The following is a 9,668-nucleotide window of genomic DNA, read 5'->3' on the forward strand; positions in this document are numbered from 1 at the left end:
CTCTGCCCCCACCGCATGGCACAGTGCAATACGGTGTGACTGCAGCGGCAGAGCTGCCCTCACACTCTCACCAGACAGACACTGAATACAACAGCTGTACTACTTAAGCAAATTAAGGATTTTACTGCATTTGGAATAATTTGGTTTTATCTGGTGCCACACATGACAGTCACGTTCAACATTTTTGCTAGAATTACTTTCCTTCTCATTAATTATAGAATGTATGTATGGGTGGGTATGATAAACTTAAGCCTTTCTTGTTTGCCCAAGAAACTAAATACTAAAATTTTTATAAGCAAAAGTGCCATTTATTTGTGTTGGTGTCTGCTAACAGGAAAATCATGTTCACCTTTTACATACTCCTTCCTCCATCCCCCCAGCTCCAGTATACACTGCTAATCATCTGAGATAGGAAGTATTTCATGAAGAGCTTTTAGCAGAGCTCCCCCGTCATCTTCTCTGAATGTACATGTTATCGTAGCCTTGCACGCATTCCTGCTTACTTCTCTCCCTGCTCCTCCACGTGCGTTAGGATGCGAGCACTCAGTTCAGTGGGCTTTCATCTTGGATCTTGTCAGAAACCCTATAAAACTCGTAGTAAGTGGGTCAAGGCATCTTTATAAAACAGTCTGGCTTCACGTATTTGGCAGCAGTTTAACATGGGATCGTTAAGGACCTGAACACTGTAATAGCATACTTTACGACTTCAGTTATTTTAGAAGAGGCATATGCCTGGAACCTGTTCCTTGATTCCTAGAAATGGGTCAGTTCTGTTATGAGATACCTTAATTGCAGTCCACTGTGGAATGATTGTAATATTTGTCATTCTCTGCTCTGCAAACCAGAAATGTGTGGTACTTTTTTTTATCTTTTGAAATAAGTATAGGAATTTCATATAGAATCACTAATTTTTTATTTTTTTAATTTGGGACAATCCCCGTATTCCCAGCTAGCAGGAATAGAATGTGTGTGTCTGAATTTAATGTAGGTTTACCACAATTATAAAATATTGAACAGATGTTGAAAACACCAAGAGTGGCTTTTGTAGTAAGGAAAATCCATGTGCGGCTGAGTAGGAAGTGTCCCCTTTGCCTTTAGGAAAGTTTCAGCAACTCCTGAAGAGTGTAATAATAATCGAAGAATGCCAAGTTTCTTCTGCTTTTAGGCCTGAACTTCAAGTGAGGTGGAGCGGTGGGCTGAGAGCAGGGTAATTTACATAAAGCATGCCAAGCAGTGAACCACCTGAGCAGCACTCTGCTGAGCCACTTTCTGTGTTGCTAGTCAGATCAGCAAGAATTACTGGCAAAAGATCAGGTTTTATTGTTTTCTTGTTTACTGGTACAGAATTTGCAGCTATGAATTATTTATCTGCCAGTTTCAAGATGTAGATTGGAGCTCTTCTGGCTCAGTAGATACTGAATGTAATACAGGTTTTCTGCTGGTTAGCAGAAGTAGTGAGCTTACAGCTGCAGCATCCAAAGGCTGCTTCATCTGGGTAGGAAGCAATCAGTGATCATAATCCAATTCTTAACACGTATGACAGTCTTAAAGAGGGGTGAGTACTTACGGCCTTCTCACCTGCAAAAGCGGTCCTTTAGAGGCTAACTTCAGCTGCTTGGGGGCATCTAAATAGGATGGTACTGAGAAAAATGGCATGGGTTGTGGGTTTTTTTGCCTTTTTTTTGGCCCCCCCCCCCTTTTTTTTTTTTTTTTTTTTTTTAATAAGAAAGAAACTTTGAGAGCGCTGATCTGGATTGTCAGACCGGACTGGTAACATGGAGCGCATGTATGGTCGTAGCACAGCTGCAGAAGTGAAAAACTCAAGATAGTGACATAGAGCACAACAGTATCCTGTTGTATTTCGCATGGTAAAACAGCAGCGTTGTGCATGTCATCTGAGGGAAATGAGAGCGTAGCACTGTGACCTACATAATCCAAATCAAACTGCATTTGCATTGAGCGAAGGGGGGAAAAAAATCAAATCCTGCAGATTAATCAGTCAGTAAAGGAGGCATCTGTAGAACTGCTTACTACCTTAATCTTTTGGGCACCCAGACTAACAGATAACCCAAATCCAGATTAACCTGGCCTGAGTATATTAAATCAAAAAGGAGAAAACTGGCCTGGATAATCCATGTGTTGAATTTCTACCTTCAAAAAGGCTGTTAAATTTTCAGAGTGTGGTTGCTTTCTATTTAAATGGCAGACTATTTTTGTTGTTGTTGGGGTTTTTTTTGTTCCCAAAATGAATTGGCGATGACTGTTCCGTGGTGTCTGAGAGCAGTAGCTGCTATCAGTATGTTTCTCAGTAATCACGAAGGCTTGTAATCAGATTTGCATTTAGAAAGCAGAGTTCCTAAAGAATGTCGTGAGTAAATTTTTTTCAAAAAAAATTGAAAGGGTACTGTGAAATAACGACTATTTAAAGGATGTAATTTTCATTTAGAAATTGCACTGAGAGGTGCAATTGGAGAGAACGCTTTGGAAATTTTTCTTACCTGAAATTAACTGAATACTAAATAGGCATCTTCATTTAAATTAATGAGGCATTTTTAGGGTGTGATTCATCTCAAGTTATGGTAGACGACTGTCTGAACTGACTTCCACACCTTGCGTGCAAGCGAAAGCTAATGGACATGTAAGAAAATGAGTCCTCTTGCCCAAACACAGGGAGGTTGCCGGGCAGCACGGGTGGAACACAGGTCACCGAGGGATGAGATCTCAGTTCTCGGTCTCGCTCTGCTGGTGATGCACCTGATGTGCGTTTTCTAAGCCAGGGCATGTGCATCCCAGGCAGTGGGGGATTATACTAGAGAAACCCCAACGAACTGCAGATGAGGTGGTATATTCGCCTGGCATAGGACAGAGACAACCAAAGATGCTTGTTTCGTCCTTTGGCAGAGCCACTTTGCACAGCTTCACACAGGGCTGCTTTGTACGATACAGAAGTAGATTTTTTTTCCCTGTTCTGTGCCACAGGGATTATGATTTCCCTACAGAAATGTTGTAAGGCAGTGTTAACGCTAAGATTTTTCTGAGAGTGGAAGGGCTGCCATTGGAGGGATGCTAATATTATGCAGAAAGCAGGAAAAAGCTAGACAGTGCCCTAGTTTTAACTGCGTCATGTGGAAAATACAGGATTGTTTTCCTGGTACTGTTTATCTTTCTAAGTGTAGCTCTTCAGAAAGGTATTGTGGACCTGGTATTTAGAGAGAAAAGGATGTGCTGTACTTCATGCTGCTCCATAGCAGGCTTTGAAGCTGTTCAAAGAAGAAGCAGGAATGCTTACTGGGGGCAGGGGGAGTTCTTCATCTTTTGCCACAGAGGTAAATTGCTTTAACACAGGTCTCAAGCTGAGCATTGTAGACCTACATCCTTAACTTTTGAATCCAGAGGTATAGACCTTAGACATATACTTAGGCATGTGTTTATTTGTAATGCACTCATTGTCAAAGCCACCCAGGAGTTTCAAAGTATTAAAATGCTAGATTTCTGACATGACTTTCAGAAGTGAGGGAAAGTAATGCAGTAGTGCTAATAAATTCTCATCCTCTTTATTTTTCACAGCAAGAACTTATTGACAGCATTAGTAGGAAGCTGCAGGTGCTGAGGGAAGCACGGGAGACACTTCTGGAAGACATCCAAGCAAACAATATACTGGGAGAGGAGGTAGAGGCCATTGTGAAAGAAGTCTGCAAATCGAATGAGTTCGACAAATTCAAAATGTTTATCGGCGACCTTGACAAAGTGGTCAACCTCCTGCTGTCGCTATCAGGTCGTCTGGCCCGGGTGGAAAATGCCCTTAATAACTTGGATGAAAATACCTCTCCAGAAGAACGGGTGAGACAGGCCAATAGTAATGTTACTGCACTCAGTGATCCTGGTGTGGGGGGTTTTGCTTGGTTTTTCTTTATCCCAAATAGCAGAGCTCAAGACAAGCGAAGCGATAAATCTCATAAGGCCATTTTCTTTAGATTTCTCTTTGCCTTGCTTTTGTTTAGACTACTAAAACTACAAGTGGCTTGGTGAGGAAAAAGTGGTGGTTTGGGGTGCAACATGCTGGAAAACAGACTTCTTAGCAAAAGTTTAAAGAAAGAGGGGAACTTAAAGATAAGAGTGTAAAAAGAAGGCAAACAAAAATATTCTAACAATTTAAGATGGTGAAAAGGAGTGTCGCTTTGTGCTGTAATGCAGAAAGCTTACAGGCTTCTTTATACTCAGTGAGGATCTTGATTAAAAATCTATAAGGTTGTTACAAAGAAAATGTACAGCTACTACAGCTTCCTCCGCAATGCCTGGCAAGGAGCAGGAGATGACAGAACAAGACAAGGAAAAAGACACGACAGGAGAAGTCTTTAAAAAACAAAACAAAAACCAACCAAACAAAAAAAACCCAAAAACCACAACAACACCAGGGCAGGGGTGTGAGGGAGGCATGGCCAAAAGACTTTTTTTAATAGAAGGCATGTTTTACCCAACCAGAATAGCCCAGGAGTGATGTGGAGCAATCCCAGCAGATGTAAAAATTTCAGGAGTGTTTGAGGTGCTTTTACCTGTTGGAGCCCAGCTCTGCTGGCAGCACTTTGTTTAGCTCCAAATCCCATCAGGCCTTAGCTGGGAAGCAGATATCTAGCGATACAGATACACACCGAAGGAGAGACGTAGATGTGTGTGAAACTTAAAGGCTGAAACAAATAAAATTAGAGAAGGTGGCGGGTGGGTATGTCAAGTGAGTTTAGCTTCTACAGTAAAATGAACGTGAAGTGGGATTTTTGGCTTGTTAGGGGCTGAAATGCCAGCAGTCCACCGAAGTGTTGCAACAGAATTTTTACCACAGGCTGTGGATTCATGTTGTGTTTCTTCAGCGTGCTCCGTTGTTTCACCAATAAGAACCAGTAAGTGCTGGGACTAGATTTAAGCTGTATTTTTGCTGTTTGGCCCTACCTGCTGCCAAACATATTTGTTTAATGGCTGTCCAGACCCCTTTTCTACTGAGGCAAAGGGAAGGTATTTGACAGCTTATTAGAGGGCAGATCAAAGCTTCTCAAATTTAAAGAAATTTAATCCTCCTTTAGACTTCTTTTTTCTAAATGTGGTTGCAGTTGCCTAATGGGCTCAAGGATGGGAGTGGGAGCTGGGGAAAGAGCTACCAGATGATATGAGCGTATAGGAAACACCGCATGAGAGCTGTGATAAAAATAGCATATTGTCTAGGTGTGGAAGAGGAAGAAGGTGAGTAGGTCGTGTCGTGAGGGCACTCAGAAATTGTCTGTGTGCTCTGCTGTCAAATTTAGACTGACAGAAATCCAAACCTCTAACATATTCTAATTCCCATTCATCTTCTCGTGCACTGACACCAGTCTTGCAATAGTAGCATTAGAAATATATGTAAAAGTGTTGGTCAGAAATGCTTTTCAGATGGATCAAGTCCCCAGGTACTTTGACTAGAAATACAATGCATGTAGGGTTACATGTGTTTATCTTTGAATTTAGACTGGCTCATGTGGCTTTTTTAGTTGTCCTTTTTTTAATTTTTTTGAAGCTGGTGTTGCCTAATAAACATTACTGTGATAGCTTTGCACTTTCTAGGAACCACCAACAGCTCAGCAGACTTTTTAAATAAACAGTCTGTTGGTGGGCAAATAATCCCTGCTGAATTAATATTCTGACTATTAGATGCTCTGTCATAGGTCTCTTTTGCCACGAGGAACACTGTCAGGTATTTTAACTTTAGCTTCTGAAAGGGCTTCATATGAAATAGCTACCAGCCCCCTTCCTTCCACAAAGTGAGACCAGTATCTTCTCCTTACTTATCAATCAAAGCCAGGGTGTGTTGAGAACCCTAAAGCACTGAACCAGCGGGCCACATGTGTGACCTGTTACTGCAAGACTAGAGACAAGTACCAGGGATAGTAGTTTAGGAACCAGATGCTCGTAAGTCAAATACACGGAGGCAGTCTCTCTTCATATGGCTGTCATTCAAAACAGTGAACAATTCTGGAGAAAGAGCTAAAGATCGTTCCATGAGAGGAGCTTCAGATGGCCTGTGTTTGGCTGGAGCTTCAGAGCAGTGCTGACTGGAAAAAAAACCCTTCTGCACTCTGCGTGGCTTTGGCTGGTTGAAGTCGATCAGATGAAACCATCTGATGTCATTTATGCCTTTAGGACTCGTGAGCCATTGCTCAAAGAACATCCTCAAGAATGGTGTCTTGAGCCTACAGTGTGTTTCACTTTACCCTTCAAAACAGGCTTTCTGGTGTCAGTCATCTTTGACAGAGGTAAAAGCAAATTCAAGAGGTATCTTACTTGCCTTCTGCCTTTCTGCATCCCACTTCTGAGGCATTCCCTAAACCTCCACAGGAGCAGAGGTACTAACATGTCGTGCAAAGTTCATAATGAAAGTAGTGTTTACTTTCTTTAAACTGTCAGGTTACTCGTGTTCATCTTAGTCATGCCATGGGCTTGGCAAGAAGAAACCATACAACTTAAATCTCAGGAATTGTTATGAAGGACTAAACAATGAATTGTTCTTGTGTCTGTTGACAAATGATAGCGAATGGCTTGAAAAACAGCTATTTCATCTACGACGGAGCTACCAGCTGGCTGATATGTGCCCTCTTGTGTTCATCAAATTCTGTCTAATTCTTCTGCTGCTTGCTGCTGCGCAGTGTACGCAAGCTGCAAGGCTGCCCTGGGGAGCGGTGTAGGCACGCCCCCGAGTTTGGGCTCGGCCGCTCGTTCCCCTGGTGAATTGAGGAGAACAGCACTCCCATCTTTTCGCAGCAGATAGCTCTGCTTGCAACTTGCCGTGGGATTATTTCCCTGGCAGACGCTCAAAGGAAGACTGAACTGGGGTTTTGCTAATAATGTGTGATTTCTGTGACTTGTCTTCCATAGCTGCCTTGAATCCTGAGTTAATCTAGGCTGTATATTTTAAGTACATCGCGAGCGCAAGTCTGAAAGCTTTTCACCCTCTGAGCTTTGTACTGTCTATAGAAAAAGAGGCAGCAGAGGTTACGTGTGCGAAGCTGACAGATAGGTGTGTTAAAGCTTGATGGTCTGTATCCCCCTTTGTCTCATACTTACGTCTTGAAAAGACTCCATTTTGTAGTCTACGAAACACTTTTCTGTAAATCCTTTAGGCTTATTACAACGTGTGATTTAACATAAAGTCCAAATGAAAAAAAAATGGACACATTTACTTGAGCAGACTGTGGTTTATTTGAAGACATAAGTTCTTAAAGAAAATTCATCTCCGAGGCAAAGCTAAAAGTTATGGAGCGGTACCTCTTAGGGGCACTTTTTAATTAAGTTCAGAACTCTGTAGAGGAATTGTTGACGTCAGAGTAGGGCAGCCATACTCTGTCTCTGGAAAAAGGCAATCACTTCTAGGCAGACATCTGAAATAAGTTTCTTTCAATATATTGCTAAAGGAGCATAGCTGAGTGATTCAGGTGTGGCCGTCTACTGTGTAGACAGGTGAAGTTGGGCGAGATGTACCTCACCCTGCACGCTCGTACGTGTGTGTGAATGGGATATAGCTCCTGTCCTCTTTCTTCATGTGTTTCTCCATTCAGCCTCCCTTTTTCCTATTTTGTCTCTTGTGAGGGCACGAAGCGGAAAGTTTGCAGGCTTTTGGGGATGATGATGCTTTTTTCTTTTCACTTTTTCTTCCCTCCTTTTGTCTTGCCCCAGCTCTCGCTCATATCTTAAGACTGCACGACTTCACATCTCTTGGAGAAGCCGTGCGGATTGCAGCACAACTGTGAAATACCGCAGTGTCAGGAGCTGCGTAAGAACAAATTGCTCCATTAATTAGTCTGTCTGTAGGTTCTTTAACAACAGCTGTTTCAGTGTGGAAGTTTGGTGCTGTGTATTGAAGATATAAGACGTTGCTGAGTGAAGTCTTAATTTGGAAAACTTGGATGTTTCTGAAAGGCAACTGTATTTTTATATAACTATTTTGAACTATTAAATAGTAAAGTAGTCTTTGAAGTTCTTGCTGTTGAGGCCAATAGAAATTCATGGTGTGTCTTTCATTGATTCACTACTATTTTTTTCTCCTGTTTGTTAATGCATTTTATTAGAATAGACTTTAAGGAACAATCTTATTCCACCTCTCTAAGTATTCAGGAAGGTCTTTGTCTTTGCAGATAAAACAGACTTGAGACTTAAACACAGAAGCTGTTGTCCCAACCTAGTGAACCGAATGATTTTTTAACTGTTTTTCTTTTCTCCTAAGCGGACATTGGTGGAGAAGCAGAAGCTGCTGACCCAGCAACACGAAGATGCCAAGGAACTGAAGGAAAACCTGGATCGTCGAGAGCGCATTGTCTTTGACATTTTGGCGAACTACTTGAGTGAGGAGAACTTAGCAGACTATGAGCACTTTGTAAAAATGAAGTCGGCCCTCATCATTGAGCAGCGAGAGCTTGAGGACAAGATCAAGCTGGGGGAAGAGCAACTGAAGTGTCTGACTGATAGCCTCCAACCTGAACGGCTCAAATAAGAGAATTGAGTTTGACCAAGGATGTGAAAAATGGGAAAGAAGGAAGAGATGGGGGAGTTTCCAAGTATACAAATGAGTATCTTGGCTTGTCTGAGTGTCCAGTAGACAAACAAGTGCACAAGAGAAAAATAGCTCTCACAACAGCAATAATGGTCTCTTTCTTTTTTTTTTTTTTTGGGATGACATATTTAATTTTTTAGAACACATTTATATTGCTGGACTCCACAGCTGTTTCTTATTGCTTAACTTACAGAAAACTCCACAGAAACAGATAGACTCTTAACCCTTCTGCTCAGTAAGTTGAAAGTCTGTGGCAGTTGTGCATGCAAACAACAGTGTTTTTTAGAATAGGTTGTATACTTCCTTTATGTTCAGATGCTGTACAGACTGCTGGGAAAGCCAACAGCAATTTATGAATGCACACAAATTTAGAAGCTCTAAATTTAGTGGCTTTTTATTATTTTTTTTTAAACGCATTAAGTAGGGGAAGCGTGCATCTTATAGCTAATATATTCAGATTGCTGAAATGTAGTGTCACTCTGATCCTGTGGCATCAGACACTTTTTTGTAATATTGTATATAGGATGGCACTTTCCCCTTGCAGAAAATAACTTTACAATCGGTCTCAGTTAAACACTTCTTAAACCAGCTTGCAAATCACCTAATGGCTACCTTGCTGAAGATTTTTTTTTTTTTTTAAATTATTTTACAAGACATAGTTGTATACCCTCTTACTGCAATGCAAGTAATTTTCTTTACCAAATTGTACTTGATTTAAGAAACAGGCTGGAAGTACTGTCCTGACTTTGTTCAAAACATTTCTCATCTAAATTATTTAGAAAGCTCGTTTGCTCTTTCTTGTGCTTTTTATGCATGTTTTTATTCTTCCTCCCTCAAAACCGTTACATGCGATGAAAATAAATGTAGGCTAAGGACACTGCTTCTGTATTTCTTCTGATTGTTCAACATTGTGATGGTTCTATATAGACAGTTAAGTTATACTGAAGTTGACCTACATAACGCTGTTCGTTCTTTCCTCTTTCTCAGACTACCAAATGCAATATAAACAACTTCTGCCATGTAAATACTGTGCATTACTCGGAGCAACTCCGCTTTGTAACTGTGAACATAAGTGGGTTTTGTTTGTTTGTTTTTTCCA

The 9,668-nt window shown here is 41.2% G+C and overlaps 1 protein-coding gene across 2 annotated transcripts in view; it reads left to right on the forward strand.

Moving 5' to 3' along the window:
- Positions 1–9,444, forward strand: part of SHROOM2 (shroom family member 2) — a 130,558-nt gene extending 121,114 nt beyond the window's left edge. For both annotated transcript variants that reach the window (XM_054205545.1, XM_054205535.1), the window contains 2 exons: positions 3,568–3,840; positions 8,243–9,444. In XM_054205545.1, the coding sequence (XP_054061520.1) occupies positions 3,568–3,840; positions 8,243–8,509 (540 nt within the window). In that variant the 3' untranslated portion in view covers positions 8,510–9,444. The remainder of the gene's footprint in view (positions 1–3,567; positions 3,841–8,242) is intronic.
- Positions 9,445–9,668: the final 224 nt, after the last annotated feature.

This window comes from Rissa tridactyla, chromosome 1, assembly GCF_028500815.1.
Source record: "Rissa tridactyla isolate bRisTri1 chromosome 1, bRisTri1.patW.cur.20221130, whole genome shotgun sequence".
Classification (NCBI taxonomy): domain Eukaryota; kingdom Metazoa; phylum Chordata; class Aves; order Charadriiformes; family Laridae; genus Rissa; species Rissa tridactyla.